At 40.8% G+C, this 17574-nt stretch overlaps 1 protein-coding gene across 7 annotated transcripts in view; it reads right to left on the bottom strand.

Annotated features, from left to right (window-relative positions):
- Positions 1-438: 438 nt before the first annotated feature.
- Positions 439-17574, bottom strand: part of EZH2 (enhancer of zeste 2 polycomb repressive complex 2 subunit) — a 97682-nt gene continuing 80546 nt past the window's right edge. For 6 of the 7 annotated variants that reach the window (XM_054991204.1, XM_054991206.1, XM_054991207.1 and 3 more), the window contains 13 exons: positions 17290-17453; positions 16032-16123; positions 12316-12556; positions 11608-11777; positions 11311-11405; positions 9302-9342; positions 7759-7884; positions 5536-5714; positions 3287-3382; positions 2486-2567; positions 1567-1647; positions 1367-1451; positions 439-756 (listed from right to left, as the gene is read on the bottom strand). In XM_054991204.1, the coding sequence (XP_054847179.1) occupies positions 696-756; positions 1367-1451; positions 1567-1647; positions 2486-2567; positions 3287-3382; positions 5536-5714; positions 7759-7884; positions 9302-9342; positions 11311-11405; positions 11608-11777; positions 12316-12556; positions 16032-16123; positions 17290-17453 (1513 nt within the window). In that variant the 3' untranslated portion in view covers positions 439-695. The remainder of the gene's footprint in view (positions 757-1366; positions 1452-1566; positions 1648-2485; positions 2568-3286; positions 3383-5535; positions 5715-7758; positions 7885-9301; positions 9343-11310; positions 11406-11607; positions 11778-12315; positions 12557-16031; positions 16124-17289; positions 17454-17574) is intronic. The other variant, XM_054991205.1, reaches the window with a different exon arrangement.

The following is a 17574-nucleotide window of genomic DNA, read 5'->3' as shown; positions in this document are numbered from 1 at the left end:
CAGAAAATACAAAGTATTCACACAAATTTTGAGTGCATGCAGTAGTGCTCTCAAAAAAAGAAATGAAATCAAATGCAAGGCTTCTGTGTACTCTTGATGCTTTGTAGTTGTTGCTCTAAGATTAGCTTTTTCAGAAGCTATTTGAGGGGAAGGACATATAATTAAATGTTCTATCTGTTCTTTGAACATTTCCTCCCTTTTAGGTGGTAGGAGCTAACTACTCAAGTATACTAATAGCTTCAAAACTATACAATTTAAGTATGGCTGAGAGTTCTATAACGTTTCTTTTATCACAGAAAATTTAATTTCATAGGTTGGTTCTGTCTTCACATGTACCATGATGGCTTTTCCCATCATTCACAAAAAAAAAATTCAAAATGTTTCAAAATCTTTATTTTACCCATACTTTGTTTAAAGCCCAAATTAAATGATTCAAACTCAAAGTTCAAGTATCCTTTATTCAAGGTTGAAAAATGTACCACACTGCATTATTGCAAAAGTTCAATGGTACAAAACGTTGCAGCTGGTGAAAAGGCAATAAAAATTATTTTTTAAATTTGTCATTATAAATTACAGGTACAGTACTTTGCAAATTCAGCATTCCAAATTGCATCAATTCAATTTAAAAAAAATTGCCCACAGTACTAGAAACTCCTGAAGATAAGGCAGCTGTTTTCTAGAAGAGGTAGCTGAGATCAAGGGATTTCCATTTCTCTTTCAATGCCTACATACTTGAGGGCATCAGCCTGGCTGTATCTGAAACAAAATTGAAAAACCACTTTGAGAATGCCATCTGCCAAATTTGGACAGCAGCAACGTTTTAGAGACACACAAATGTTCCTGCTTTCTTTTTGTTTCCTTTACATCATTTTAATATACCACTGAAACGTATTTAATATTAATGCACGGTTCAATGTAAAGAAACAAATTGTGAAAATAGCTCATGGATTCAATTCATGTAAGGGGGGAGAATCAAAACAGGGCACTTAGAGCTGAACTAAGGCTGTAGGATCCTTACATTTAAAGAAGAGGAACAAGAACAGCTTAGACAAGGGCAAGGCTCCTAATGGGGGTGCTCTATCTTGTGCTGAAGGCAAGCACCAAATCTCAGCATCTTTTAACTCTTCACACCATCTGCACTAAATCAAAGCCAATCTAACTTTAACATGGAAAATAATCACCCATGCGTCTAAGGTACTTCAGGAAATTTCTGTATCATAGTTCTTTTCATTACACGCACTTTCTGCATATAGCTTTTGTTTGGCAAGATTCATTTCTATGCCCCAAATACAAGAAGCAGCCCTCCTCAAATTTTCTTGCTCACTTCTGTGAAAGTCAAAACTTCAGTTATGTGTGTTGTACCTACCTATAGTCAAAAAACAGCTCTTCACCAGTCTGAATGGCTCTCTTAGCAAATATGCCTATTCTGTGATCTCCATTAACCATCATAACTGGAAAACAAATAGTGACGTTGGTGCAAGGTTTGTGGAATGCCCCTCTCTGAGTATTTCTTAAATATCTGCTTCATTTTCACTTGACTGCTACTTGAAAACATTATATATTCACCTTTTGCATAGCAGTTGGGATTGACTGAATGGTTTGCAAATCTTATTTTGTTACCCTTCCGCGTTGCATCAACTACAAAATCTAAATAAAAACAACAGTCAGTTAGAATGGGTTTCGGCAGAACTAAATGTGAATGTTGTTGAGACACAGCACATTATGGCAGTTCTTTAAGATGATTTGTTTAGCAGGAAGAAAAGCATTTCTGAGGTTTTTCATGGCTCACATGCCCTAGTGCCAGGACTTGGTTGCTGATTTGACCAGGTAAATATTTCGTTTCAGTTACACTCCTTCCCATATCCTTAGAAAGCCATGTTGGTTGAACTGCTTCCTTTCAAATACTTGGAAAGCTGCTGTAGCATAGCGTTTAAGTGGTTGGGCTGCACATCACTCAGCACTCTGCTGGTTCAGATTCCACAACTGCCATGAGCTCAGCAGGTGGCCTTGGGTAAGCCACTCCTCTCAGCCCCAGCTCCCCAGCTGTATTGGTGGAATAACAACACAGACTTTGTTCACTGCTCTGAGCGGGAACTAATCTGTCTAGAAGAGTGGTATATAAGCAGACTCTTGTTAAAATGCTTCCTTTCAAACGCTTGGTATTCTTCATATTAATAATTAGCATTTGCTCTCCCCCTCCCACCTGTGCTGTCTGTTAAATCATCCCACCTCTTAACAAGTGTGTTTGGTAATTGTACATAACGGTTGTGAGAAACCATGTTGTTCAAAAGCAAATCTAACCCCCATCCCTGCTGCCCCCAAATTGCTAGAAAAGCTATACAGTTCTGATCTGGTAACCCTTTTCTCAGCCTCCAGCTGCACTTCATAGGAAACCATTATCCTGCTGTTAAGGCCATGCCTCATATCCTGCTACAGGATAAATAATGGGTAGATGATGATGTAGAGTTGAGAGGAATACACCTACCGTTGTTTAAGTTGAACAGAAAGCTGCACATGTATTTGTCATACACTTTTCCTCTTCTGTCTGCTTCATCCTGTGAAATAATCTGGAATTTTATTTAAGAGATTGTGTTGATAAGATAGTAATTCAAGCAGGGATTTCATTTTGTGCTCTTCCTCTTCCCTACGGTTTCCCAGCTTTCAAGTTCACAAAACCTAACAGAAAAGCTGCCTGCTGCCAATTGCTGATGTATTCTGCTGCCAAATGTGGTCACAGAATGTTTGGGTCTGTCTTTCAGACCTATGAGCTTTTCCTCATGTGCCTCCTCTTAGGTTAGAGGATCAGGACATTAAATCTTTTGGGTAAAGACATACTGATAATAGCTTTATCCTCAGCTGTCTACTACCAAGATGTTAAAATCCTGTAGTGCAGCAATTCATAATCATGTGGCAGTAAGACTATGCTCCCCATAGCAAGATTGTTAAGCATACCATAAAATTTTGCAGGTGAATATTTATATTGATTATTAGTCATACTTTAAGCCACTCTGGGTTTCTCAGGGGAGAGGAAGGTGGGCTATAATGTTAAACATTTAATTGGACATCCTTATTCCGCTCCCTCCACCCCTACTCCAGTATACTCTACAGTTACTTTTGTTACTCTGCATGCACTGAAGGGCGGGCACGCTTGTGAAAAGGCTGGAGAACTATTGCTTTAAATCTGTGGAAACAGCCCAATTCTTTACATATTTTCCTTCAGTCTGGAATACAGAGCACTACAAATGAGAAAAAAATAATCCCATGTCTTGTCAAAGTGGTTTCTTACCTCGCCACAATACTCAGAGATGAATTCGTTTTTCTGTACTGGATCCTTAATGAAAATCCCCCAGCCTGCCACATCAGAAGGTGCTAGCAGCAAATGCTAGCAGAATAAAAACAAGTGCCTTAGAAACAACTCTCGAGCTGAAAACACTTAACCCTAACCCTTCGGACTAATGCAAGAGGTTGCTTATTTGTACATATGAATTAGCTACGTAGGTGAGTAGTAGGGAATTTGTTGAAGATCTCAACCGTGTATCGAGAAAATACCGGGATTTTCCTCCTCATGGTGGTAGCTGCTGACCACCTGCAAGTCCCCACTTCATTTGTCAAACATGGATTTCTCATGAAATGGGTCATCTCCACTGGATCTATATATAAAATAGATTCACAAGCCTTCAAAGTGTTAACACACCTTGGTAGCTGAGAGATTTTATATAATCTCTCAGACTTGGTTTTCAGCTTACTTTGATATTGCAGGTATATGCTAAAATTAGGCCAGCTTTTAACAAATATTCCAGACTGGATTGCAACAAGCATGTGTCTGAACAAGTACCTAGTGCAGAATCATTTTCTCATTCCATAGATAGGGAAGTTCTCCTGTACAAGCCATTTAATTTTTTTTTCTGCCAACAACTGAGCATTTCGTACTATTGGGCAAAAGAGGGAGAATTTTGCTGGTGAATGTGGCCCAGCCTAGAACACGAGCCGTGTAAGTCAGGGACTCCAGTGAGGAGGGGCACTAAGTGAAAGCCAGCAGGAAAGGTACGAGGACGTAACCCAGTTTCTAAAAACCATTTATGGCTTTACAAAATCATAACTGAAACATAGTATGCCTCATTGTAGCCAGTTTGCATTCCTAAAAAGTAATGAAAAAATGGAATGGGATATAACTGGTTGACGTACACTTGCTGTGTAATTTTACAGGGACTAGGAAAGTATATTACAGCAACAGGAGAGAGCAGCATCATTTCCTTCCACTATGGACCACTGGGGCTTATTATACGAACATTGTAAGCACTATTTCCAGTAGAAATTAATGTGCCTACACATATAGGCAAGTTTTGCACTCAAAGAATCTTGACAAATTCCCCCCTCCCCCCAAAGAAGGCCTGGAATTAAATGTGGATTTTCTTGGGGTAGCCTGACCCATAGTTGGTGGGGCTGTGTCGACCCTCCTCTCCTACAAGCAATATTTTAAGAAAACGTTACAAATGGCTGATCGCATATGTACCAACCTACTACCATCTGCCAACATTACTTGGAGTGGTCTTTCAATATTGTCTATTAAACAGTGTAAGCAGGAGACGGTAAGGTCCATGAGGGAATCTCTTCCCCACTGGTCCTCCCCACACCGTCTCTGTTTTTGCTCCTTCCTTCTCTCTCCTCTACCTGTTCAGTTCACTTCCCTGGCAGCTTCTCTCTTTCCTTTTTTCCCTCCAGCCACCATCTCTTCCCATTTTATTTTTCTTCCTTCCGTGAATTCTGGCTTATCCCCCATTCCTTATTTTTTGCTTGCCGCTCCCCTCCCCAGGTTTCAAATGGAAACTGCAGCCATTGGTGGTCAAAGAGCCTTATACAATTTAAAATGGCTATTATCATTTCATCAGATAATGCCATGCTCTCTCAGCATTTAAAAACAATTGACCTCATCTTTTTTAAACTTTCTAAACTTTCCCTGTAAGCCTGGGTGCTGTCCTAGGTCTGTATAAACATCTCCTATTGCTGTACCATACCCCCATTCTGCAGATTTTCGGGTCCTTACTTTGGGGCCAGAGGCATTTCCATGAATGGCAAGAATTTCCAGACATGGAACATGACCTCCGTGGAGACAGGAACCTTCCAAGAGCAGCATTTCAGGGCGGGGGGCTTTGATATTCCCTCCTATTCCAGTGCAAAGTTACTCTCCGTGGGCAGGATTCCTTTTGGCCACAGAAACACTCCAGTGGATCCAAGCCACGGCTTGCACATGAGGCGATTGTCAAGTGATATCCAACTGCTAACTCTGCACTCACATATGCCTGATCGTTCGCTGATGTTGCAATCAGACAATATATACAAGGGCGATTCACCCTCAGTTGGAAGAGGCACACCGAGGGCATTATCAGGGAACTGACTGGTGGCCAAGTGAGAGTTTTAAGTTGAAGCCAGCATCCATTTGATTAAGCACGTGCACACAAAAAATAGGGGGCATACTCTACTAAGGGTACAAAAAGAAATGGCAAGCATGTGTTATGCACCAAGGAGATGAAGCACCTTTTTGGATCCTCGCTGAATACTGCAGTTCTTGCAAGAGACATTTTTGCTGTCCCAATGATCAGCCGCTCCACATGTCAAACAGAGATCTGGATCACACTCGCGTACAGCCAAGTAGCAAGGACACTGCTTAGTGTTGCATTGTGCTTTGCAGCGGCACCCAGGAAACCTGTTTTGGCCTTTCGGGAGAATAAAAAACAGAGATCAGAAAAATGCAGTTGACAAGAACAGATGTGCCTCGGGCCTGCACAAAATGTTCAGTTCCTGTATACTATGAGGGAGCTACCTAGTACAAGAGTAGTTTTTAAGAGCTTCTCTCCTGCATTCTTCATACTGAGAAGAGTGCTGACACCTTGTACAAGCATCAAACTAAAGCCCAGATGTGAGCTTCAGTTCTATAAATTATGTGCTTAGTCCAGTGAAGCAACTTTATTTACACCTGAACAGTGAAAGAACAGGTACCAAGGTGTTTTCTCTTTTAATCTTCTAAAATACTGGGCCAGTAATCAAGAAGAAGCGCGAAGATAGTAACAAAGCATGCAGCTGGAGCGCCCCATGAAAGGGGTAATTAAAACAACACTTACCCCTCCAGCTGTTAGCGCTAGTGCAAGGATAATTTAAAGAACCTCACATCGCTGCAGGGGTGGCTCAGCAATGGGGGGGGGGGTTTACATAAGAGCAACCCCATGAATGTAGAAAATGTTTAGGAGAATATAACTTTCGAGGACTAACACTAGCTCTGTTTTCTTTGATGTATCCCCTGATGAAGGAAATGTGCATTAGAAAGGATCCTGGACACATACAGGATTCCCTGGAGTAGCCCTGTTGTGTCCAATGCCCTGAACCAACTGAGTATTGACCCTAGAAGACACCCAACTACCACAGCACACTGCAGGCAATAATGGTAATGGCAACTAGGCTTTGACGGCACTTCTTCACCACTGTAGATCTCATTGAGGAAACACAAGAAGAATGCTGAGGGCTGAATAGCCTTCTGATGAAGACTGAATCCATGGCCAGCCCCTATTGCTGCATCTTGACTCTTTAGTTACTAGTGTGGTCTGCACTAGAACAGCAAGATTTGAGTCCAGTAGCACCTTAAAGACCAACAAGATTTCCCGAGTATAAGCTTTCAAGAATCAAAGCTTCCTTCGTCGTGGCTACTGAGACGCACTTTACAGTGGCCTCTCCTCAAAATCAACATGCAGGTGGTGCAGAATGCCATGGCTCGGCTAAAACCGGGAGCTAGAGGGAGCATGCATCTCCTACTACTCCTATTCTACAGCCGTTCCATTGGCTGCCTGTCAGTTACCAGGCTCAATTTAAGCTACTGCCTATCTCATACGAAACCCTTCATGGCCTTGGCCCCTTATATCTGCCGGACCACCTCTCTCCCTATGCTTCACGCATGGCAGTTTTGCTTGTCTGAACAGGGTCTTCTTCCACAGGTGCCAACCTGCAAATGGGCAAAATCAACAACTGCTCGCACGTGTGGTGTCTCAGTTGTGCGCCCATCTTCAGGAACAGCCTGCCTATAGCCAGAAAGGCTCCCACTCTCCTGGCTTTCTGCAAATTATGAAAAATTAGTCAAGGAGGCTTTTATATAAAGTTTATAGGGTTGTACTGTACAGAACAGTTTAGAAAGCCAATTGGGTAAAGGTTTAGGGACTGTGGTCTATACTACTGTGTATAGCTCATGCTGCCTGTTGCTGTAAGTAGGACCCTACTATGTAATTTTCTGCACTGTTTAACATATCATGTTAACACTTATGTTTTGCTTCAGTTCTGTTTTCAGATTTCTGGGTGACTCCAGGTTTCTGCAATACATGTCCTATTGCACCGTTTACTGGATGTCCCATCTTGTTAATTTTATTGACTTACTCTGTGTAACCAGTGAGAAAAGCAAAAGATAAATAAGTAATAAAATACCATGGCAATCTTGTTTGTCTTTAAGGGAATACCGGACTCAAATCTTGCTCCTGAATGTTTATGTATTTCCATATGCGCAAATCAGCCAATAAAAATCCAAAACAGGATTGGAATATGTTAAAACCTGTTCTTTTCCTACCATTGATGGTGCTTGCTTTCTGTTTTTTAGAATACTTTTGAACATTTCCCCAACACGTGAAAGTTTACAGAGCTCTTTTAAGCTTTAAGAAATTGTCCTAGCAACACGAGTTTCATAAATCAGATATAAAAACGCTCAATTCTCAAGCCACTTACATTCTGAACTGCACTGACAGAACTTCTCACAGAAGTTCTGCGCAATGACGCAGGGGCACGAGCTGTCACAAGGCTGACGTGGGTGATCACATGGCTGGTAGTTGTAAACATGATTGGATGACCCATCTGAACAAAATATATGTGTATATATATTTCTATATAATACAATGACTTTAGGAAGACTGAATTAAAGAACTTTACAAAAATACTTTCAATTACATCCCCCCAAAACCTTTAGTTCCCCCATCAATGGAAAAGAACAAACAAAATGTACAAATAAGATGCACTATATTACTGCTTTATGTTTCACCCTGTCCATGCAATGGACATCCTAAATCCCAGAGTTCAAGGGGAGAATTTAACAGGTAAACACATGTCTTGTGTGTTATGTTGGCCAACCTGTGTAATAGTTCTAAAAAATAATACAGAAACTGATCTGAGAAAAGTTTGATCAAATGTTAACACACTTCTGTTCAATTACTGTCAAGATTTTTTTTTCTCCTGGGGCACTCTAAAACTTAATAAAAGTTTAACAGGAATGGTCTGAGGAGGCAGTTAACAGCCTATCATTTAAAATTCAATTGGTTACAGGCTCAGAATTCCTCTTGTTTTTTCACCTCAAGAATCAAACAATTTTTAATAGAAAGATCAATTTGTCTCAGCAAGATGCTGAATGGGAAATTCAGTCTGGTGTAGTGGTTAAGAGTGGCAGGACTCTAATCTGGAGAGCTAGGTTTGATTCCCCACTCCTCTGCTTAAAGCCAGCTTGGGTCGGTCACAGCTCTTTTAGAGCTCTCAGTCCCACCCACCTCACAGGGTGATTGTCATGACAATAACAACACACTTTGTAAACCGCTCTGAACATGGCATTAAGTTGTCCTGAAGGGCAGTATATAAATTGAATGTTGTTGCTGTTATTATTATTATAGACTCTGTCGCTTTGATTTCTCAATTCTGTGCCATGTTTGGAGTTTAGTGTTAACAGGAGAGTTTCAGGTATAGAGACCTTGGGTGGTATGAAGAAGGTTTTGAGATTAATTTGTAGTGCAAACATCTGACTTATTATTAGTGAATATATTTTATGCAATTACGCATTTATAAAATGTATTCAAAATAACAACACAAAAACCGGAGGGAAATTTTCTCACACTCACTTTAATTGCACTACAGCAACGGAACAACCAAAGAGATGTGATTAAATCATCATTCTCTCATCCCGCTTCTTCAATTTTTGTGTGATAGCAGTAATAACAGAGAGCATCTAGTTATTGCTGTATAAATAAGTAAATGTTTCCAATGCATTGCATTATCAGCCACCACTTCCCAATTCACACCATCCCCTTTGTAGAGGGGATCCAGTCCCCTCTACTGAAGTGAATGAGGAGATGGGGTGGGCTGGAAGTCTCCACTGGATGCACTGGTCCCTCCTGTTTGAAAAGAAATAATGGAGCAAGGTTTTAAAGCACTGACTCCTAGACTTTAGCTTCCCCCGCTTTTGAAAAACAGAAGTAGAATTTCAGAATTTCAGAACAAAGATGCTGACCCTTTTTCAGCTGTATCTTTCGGCAATGAGCTGCCCACAATCTGTAAAGAGACAAACACACAATAAAGCTGATAAGCTATATTGGGAAAGGCAGCTGAGGAGTTCAGCTGCAGCCTGGAATTTAAGGGTTGCTTTGAATGAAGGGGGTCTTCCTAATTTTCAAAAGCAGAACAATCCCCTGAATACTGGCCACATGCAGTTACAAATATCCTGAAAAGAAGGTACTAATTATTCAAATTATACCCAAAATATTAATTTTGTTCTGTTGCACAGAGGTATTTCTTCCCAATGTCAAATTTCCCACAGATCATTTACAGCAAATATTTTGGAGCCTGATTTTACAGATTATGTATATGTACAGTATTGCAGTGGTTTTTTCTGCCAAATAAAGGCCAAGGTAAATTGCACAGTAAGAGATCATCATACACATTTTAAATGTTTACATTTAATATTTAAATGTTTACATTTTAAATGTTTGAACAAGCTTCTTCCTGCAAACACTATGTGGTAAATGGTCCAAATAAAAGGTCAAATTGTTTAATGTTTTTAGACACAGCGCTAAATCAGGGCTAATTTATATAACTCTTGACCATGTGAGCAGAAAGCATTAAATCAGGGCTAATTTATATAACTCTTGACCATGTGAGCAGAAAGCATTAAATCAGGGCTAATTTATATAACTCTTGACCATGTGAGCAGAAAGCATTAAATCAGGGCTAATTTATATAACTCTTGACCATGTGAGCAGAAAGCATTAAATCAGGGCTAATTTATATAACTCTTGACCATGTGAGCAGAAAGCATTAAATCAGGGCTAATTTATATAACTCTTGACCATGTGAGCAGACCCAACTTTTATATAACTCTTGACCATGTGAGCAGACCCAACTTTCTCTAAGCATGCACTTAAGAGGACAAAATAAAATGTGTGAAATGACCACTATTTGCAGTAATTCTCACGGATCATAACAGCATACACTGTGTTATATTCACCAAGCTCCTGTCTGCAGACTCACTCCAGTTCAGCATATATCTGAGCATATCAGTGTAACAGCCACACTTAAGCCTGCAGATTTCAATAAGCTGAACGCACTCAAGAGCGTGCAAAACTTTGAATCAAGACATTTGCTTCATAATTCTGTTTCATTCATTCCAACATCAATGCTCTAGTAAATTTTTCATTATTTGGGGGTGGGGGGAGAATTGAGGCTAAGAACAGGGACAACTCAGCTAGCGTTTGCTTCACATTTCATGCAGCAACACCAAACAAATGAGCTGACACTACAGGAAATAATCACGCTCATGAACTCTCTCCTCTCTGCATACACTGCAGTTAATTAGTTCCTTTTTGATATAAAGCATCAGTTGCTTTCAGATCCAAACCAGCAAATGATAGTTTGCACTTGTCTAGGATCTATAGCAAACCACAGTTTGAAGATAATTTGGAGGGCAAGTTCAAACTATAGTTTGTCAATTTGGACATAGAGGCAAACTATGGTTGGACATTAAAGCAGAAATAATGACTAGACTAGTCTTTAAGCCGAAGATTTAATTTCATTTATCTTGATGAACCAGCTGAAATAGTTAGAGGAATATGGCCAACATGGATGAAAAATAGTTTTATTTTGCTTTAAAGTATACAGAAAATTTGATTAGCAGAAGCAGATCCAATAGAGCTGGATTGCTTATTGCCCAACAAAAGTCCAGTATACATGATTATCAGGCTCTAGCTACTACACTCCACAACACTGCATTTCTAATTTCAAAAGTAATTTGTACCAACTCATCTAAGGAATAAAGTTTTAGATCAGGCCATAAACGTATAGAAAAGTTTTGATTTTTAAAAAAAATTATGTTACCATATAAAGGGATAAAAAAATTAGACTCTGCCTTGTTCTTTGATTGTGACAATTATTTTATTAGTGCGATTTTAATTCTCTCTGGTTGCTTAACTTTCCCCTATTTTTTTTAAAAAAGCTTAGTGTTCAGCATGCCACGCAGCCGTTTACCTGTGTTTCCTCTTCTTCTTTCTTGGAGGAGTATCAACGTCTTCAGCAGGCGCAGGAGCAATAATACTAGATTCCTTTACTCTAAACTCGTACACCTGGAAAGAGATTGCATGTTTGACGAGTTCCTCAATGGCGGAAGTCAACCGTTTTCCACTGGGCAAGTTGATCAATTTATTAAATATTTATATTCTCAATCTAGTCTTGTGACCATACAAGAAGAAGTAATAATTTAATGCAAACTAGAAAATCCTGTTTAAAATAACAGAATGCTTGTAATGACAGCTTCTTTGTTCTTACCTGCCTACATGTTTTGGTCCCAATTAACCTGGCAATTGCACAGAAATTGTCATAATAGGTACCAATGAGAACTCTGAACATTGATGCCTCTGCGCCACTCCACTCAACATTTTCAGGGGGCTCAATATTTGGCTTCATCTTGATTGGCGTTTGACATCTCGAATTTGCTTCTGCAATATCAAGAACAAACAATGAAGCAAAATGTTTCAAGACCTTTCCCCCCAAACCCTACTTCACAAAGACACAACTTTAGATTAGGGGTGTGCACCCTGAAAATATTCAGGTTTCCTGCTTCGGGTTTCCCCGAAGTTTAGTATACAAGAGATCATTGGGGCAACGATTGCCACTCTTGAGATTGATTTTTTTAGTTTAAAATATCAGCGTCACAGCAACTGTTCTCTTGTTTGCTTGATTAAGATAAGCTAATATACATGCTAATACATTACATATATCTACATCCAACTCAAAACACACTTGAAGCACTGAAATCCCATCTGTAAACTCTTTGGCCCTTTTCTTAGCAAGAACACATCCCTTAAACCTGTCTCTTTAAAATCTACATGGAAAGAATGAAACTAGAAGAAAATTAGTTTGGGAGTTTGGTAGTAAGACATTCTGCAACAAAGCTTAAAAAAGATGGCGATACAAGGAGTTCAATAAATACCAAAAGCCCTTTTCGGTCCAGCACACATGCCACATTTCTCTCACCCGAGGAACTTGAAGTCTCATCTTTCTTCTCCTCCTCTTCCTTATCGTTATTTTCTCCTCCAGTTTCAGTCCCAGCTTCTCTGTCACTATCTGTATCCTTAGATTCCAACACATTTATCGTCGGGGTGCTAGGCCTGCTGGTATTGTTGGGAAGCCGTCCCCTTCGGCGACCCCCTGGGCGCTTTGGTGGCGTCTTTATTCGCTCAGCGGTCAAAGCAGCAGCAAATTCTTTGGCTCCTTCCTAAGTATGAACAGTAAGACTTAGAGAACGTGATTTTACGGGGAAATTGTAAAAATGTTGTGTTGTGCCGGGGGCTGGACTAGATGACCCCTGGGGTGCCCTCCAGGTCTATGTTACAATGTAGGCAGAGTATGCCCAGTGAGATTTTTGGCTTTTGCTTCTTTTTATGATGATTATTTTATCTGCTTTTAACCTGCCTTCAAGACTTCTCTCTCAAAAGGTGGGATATCAGTATTTCAGCAAACAAAACAGCAGCCCACCCCAATGCATGGGCCAGCTGCTTTTCAAGAAACCTAAGTTCAAATCTCCCTTGGGTGGACACTAGTCACAGTCCTCAGGTTCTGTTCTACCTCAACTATCATCAACATTTAAAATATTTATATGCCACCTTTCCATCCAATATCATTATCGTCAGAAAAGAAGACAGCTGGCTAAAAGTGCTAGCTAAGCAATTACTTAAATTATCTACATTAACTTGTCTAAAAGTCAACATGGGACCATTTCTGTGCTCATAAAGTATACTTTACACAACAGAAATTTTAGTCCTACCCGTTCTCCTAACAGCAAACTCAACGGTTCAATGTTTATCAATAAGACAGAGAAACACGACAACCCACACACCTATTCGTAAGGGGAAAAAAACCCGTGAAACATTTTGTGATCACTCTGTAACTAAGAGAAACCGTGATGGGATTTATTAGGATCAGAGGAGAAAGCACTTCCTCTTAACTAAAGATAATTTCCACTGTGAAAGGAATACAAATTCGACCAGAATATGGTTTGGAAGGGCTACATAAATATTATGTACGGGGGTGAGTGGAAGTGAGTGTTGGGAACTTTCTCCATAAAGTATTGGGGAGGAGAGAAATACCCTGCACCCCACACTGCTTCACTCACATTCCAGGTTAGATAAGCAGCTTCCTACTTACCTAGCTGTGAACATCAGAGATCAGCCCTATGTGAAACTATCCACCCCAGAGCTCAACAGCTGCAATGCTATTACAATAAGGCACGGGGGGGGATTCCTCCCATGGGATTTTCATGGGCCTGTAACTCTTATTTTATTAGTCCAATTCCATTCTCTCGTTGACTAGTTTTAGATTTCTAACAAAAATGAAGGCTCAGTATACAGACTACTTGCATAAGAAGCCACAAAGAGATATTAACCTTACATGACTTTAAGAGGAAAGTATGGGGATAAATTCTCAATGCCTCCTTTTATAGATCTTCAACAGTAGCCCAGCCCAGTCATACCAACTAGAGTTGTCAGTACAGAAGCACTTTGCAGGGATCATCCTGGCCCCAGTCATATACTGCTGCCAGCATGTGAAGCGCCAAGAGGCCGAAGTGGCAATGTTGGGATGTATTCTTGCTTTCCAAGTAGCATGGTTGGACTGGGCTATTTTCAGAGAACTTCCACTTAAGGGTTTCTTCTTCTAGTTGGGTACCATCCAGTCCAAACTGACCAGAGTGAAAAACAATATTAATCAAAGACAGCAGGTGGAATAGCGGTGAAACTCTGAGAAGGGAACGCTGTGCGCCCTAACGAAAACTGGCGCAAGTGCATTAAAATATAACCCCTGTGCAGACAACCCATCTACACACTGACTCACTGCGCTGGGAGGGAGAAGAGATGAGTGCGTTGGCCCCACCCACATGGAGGAACAAAAGCACAGAGGACGTGCCCACACAGACAGCGGTCCCCTCTCTGAGATAAGGGCTGCTTGGTCACAGGGAGTGGGTATGTGCACAGGCCTTTCTTTTGTGCATTTGCATGATGCAGATGACTCAGCAATCACGTGGAGGCGGAGCCAGGGTGCTTGAGTTCTCCCCTCCTTCCCGCACGGTGAGTTAGTGTGCAGACAGCTTGTTCACACAGGGCTGGTATGTTTGATAAAAGGGAGATGCCCATCATAGCTGCACCACAGATTTAGTTTGATGAAAGTTACCTCAGCAGTGGCATCAATTTCTTCACAAGGTTATTGCACTTGCCAACCCCTCTACACAAGGGAGCAATGGCAAGTGGCAGGCTGCACATGGGCGAAATCAACAGCAGCCCGTACACGGGCTTTCTCTGTGGTGGCCCTTACCCTGTGGAATGACCTGCCTGAGGAGGTCAGGAGAGCCTCCACTCTCCTGGCTTTTTGCAAACGATGCAAAACACAATTATTCAAAAAGGCTTTTTACTCAAATGGGAGGGCTACATTGTAGGGATGGGGTCTCAGATGCTTCGCTAATGAGTTAGGGACCGTAGACTTCACTACTATGTTGCCTTACATATTATCTGTTGCTTTAAATATGTACTCCTATGTACTACCTGTGCTTTATGTTTGCTTTATTTTGTCTAATGTCTGTCCTAGAAGTGATTATGTTCTGTTTCAGTATTTTCTTCTACTTTGTATTGGATTCTTGCTAATGCTGTATCTTTTTAAACTTGTATTTATTTACTCTATGGCATTGTCTATGGACATGTCCTTGATACTGTATGGAAATGTACTCGATACCGATTGTACTCATCTCATACTGTGTAATCCGCCTTGAGTCTCTGTGAGAAAGGCGGACTATAAATGACATAAATGAATGAATGAATGTTCCTTGCTTCTCTTTTCCATTAAGGACAAAAACCCTAACTGGTAGCTTTGAATTCCATGTCACGCAAAATCCACAAATAAAAAATTATATTGAAAAAAAGAGCACCCAGAGATCAATTTGCTGAGCTCTAGGAATTATTGGTGAGAAAGTTTAATGTAGCATGGGTTCTATACATTGGGATTTAACAGTCAGGGGGAGAGGGTGGAAATCAAATGAATAGCTAAAAGTGATGAGAAGTTACCCAGGCCTTCACAAGTGAGGAGTAAGTTCCCATGGATTCTGTAATTTTTGGAGTACAGAAATTATTGTCACAACATTTTGCAATTACTCTCTGGGACAATGGTAGCAGCCACAGAGTATCAGCCACCACGGCACCCCAAGTCTTTTCCATTTGTGAATCCATTGCCCAGCAGGACAAAATTATGGCAATTCATTATCTCTAATACGACCAGACTTCAGAATTTGAAAGTTATAGTATTTGAGCTGTTGTGGTTTGTTCAGTTCCACATCCAGTCAAATAAAGCAGAGAACAGAGCCAGAAAGAGTCAAGATTGCTAGCCCAAAGGCTCAAAAAGGGCACCAAAACTCAGTGAGTGAGCCAGGTCCAAGGTTATCTTATTCTCTCCTCCCTGCCCAATTCTGAGAGGAAGTGGGGGAGTGGGAGGGAGTCTACAATAGGACTGTGCATCCACAAAGTATTTCAGTATTCAGCAAACCCCGTTCTTTATCTGATTCCGTTTCATTACTGGTAAGCCAAATAAAAGGGACTTACTAGTTAAGGCTGTCCCACAAATTTTAAAGTTAAGGCTGCCTCACAAGTTTTTAAAAATGTGAAACCCCCTTAAATTGGGGGCGGGGTGGGTGGGAGGGGGGGGGCTCTTACCAAATGCTGATAACAGTGTGGCCCACATGGTTTATTATCTATTGCAGTCTCCGTATTTTTCCGTTTATAAGTGTTAGGAGTCGCATGGAATGCTGTGGAATTAAAAGCAACAACCAGAATTAGCTTTAACAAGTGTGGTTCTGCCTCCCCACCCCCCACCCCCCGCCCAAGAAACCCTTTAAAGATCAGTATGCTAAAAGTTTTACTAGGTGACAAAACAGTAACACTGCAAGTTTAATGGTAATGGGTAGAATGCAACCAGCTTTTCTGCCACTGAAAAAGGAAGGAGGGGTCCTTCCCTAGCCACCAAAGAGGGCTGGCGCAGAGGACTACTGGACCTGCAAGTAAAAAAGCCATGTGGGATGGGATCTGAGGTAGGGAAGAGAACTGGGCGGGGCTGAGTGAAATTAATGGCTGGACCCAACCCAAAGAGCCTCCATTTAAACGAAGGTTTTCCTCTTCTCAAGAAATATGAAACAATTAAACAAGGTAGTAAAATACAGATGCCCACCCTTGGGCTACCTGGCATTGCCGGAATTCAAGGTGAGACCCAGCAATCAATAGCAACACTGTGATTTTAAGAAACATCATGCAATCATTCTGGTCCAGAGTTGTCCCGGTATTCTGGAATATGCACAGCCCTCCTGTCTGCACAGGTTGCCTATTCGATCCACAAAGGGGCAGTATTGTAAGCATGTCCCTTTTTTGTGTACAGACACTCTTGCTCTTCACTCTCGATCAACAATGCCTGAGAACCCAGCAGCTAAAATGTGGGTTGGCCCTATTGTCTGTTGAATAAATTCTCTGGTACTGGACAGATTGTACTTATGGAACAATATTAAGTTTCCATTGTATCGGTCAACGGAAACCAATTCTAACTGAAATAAAGAAGCCCATCAGGAAAATAAAACATCTGCTTTCTTTTTACCAAAGGAAAAAGGAACCTGCTATTTCAAAGAGGCATTTAAGCAATAATGCTCAGTTATAAGCAGGGAGCAAAGTGAGGTCACAGATACTGAAGATTTAGAGGAAACAAAATTGAATGCAACATCTGTTTCGATTCCCAGAGCGATTCATTCACTAGACAAGAAAATGTGTGCTCTTCTTAGAAATATTGCACAAAAGTGTGAGTTCTTGCATGCTTGAACACACGATGTACCTCAAAAGAAGGAACAGTCTCACAGGTACGATTGGGGGAAATAATTATGGAGTACAGTGTTCCAGGATTCCAGAATACTAAGCACTGTTTTGTACTTACGATGTAAGAAGCAATCATATTTGAAACAGCGTCTACAGAAGAGAGTATGAAAGGAGTGCAAACTTTGCTCCCTTTGAACAGATTTGGCATTTGGTCCATCGATGTTTGGTGTGCACTCGGGAGGAAGAGCTCCTGGAAGCTGCTGCTCTGTAAGTTCTTTGTACCTACAGAAGAAGTCAATGATGTTGTTTCTTTTATACAGCTTTCCTGCCCTTTCACATTTAGTGCAGACTATCCCAACTGAAGGCAAGAATATATGCTGCCATAAACAAAGAATGTTTTACA

Source organism: Eublepharis macularius, chromosome 11, assembly GCF_028583425.1.
Source record: "Eublepharis macularius isolate TG4126 chromosome 11, MPM_Emac_v1.0, whole genome shotgun sequence".
NCBI classification, from domain to species: domain Eukaryota; kingdom Metazoa; phylum Chordata; class Lepidosauria; order Squamata; family Eublepharidae; genus Eublepharis; species Eublepharis macularius.
Note: the sequence above shows the minus strand (reverse complement) of the source record. Positions and strands in the feature narration are given on the sequence as shown.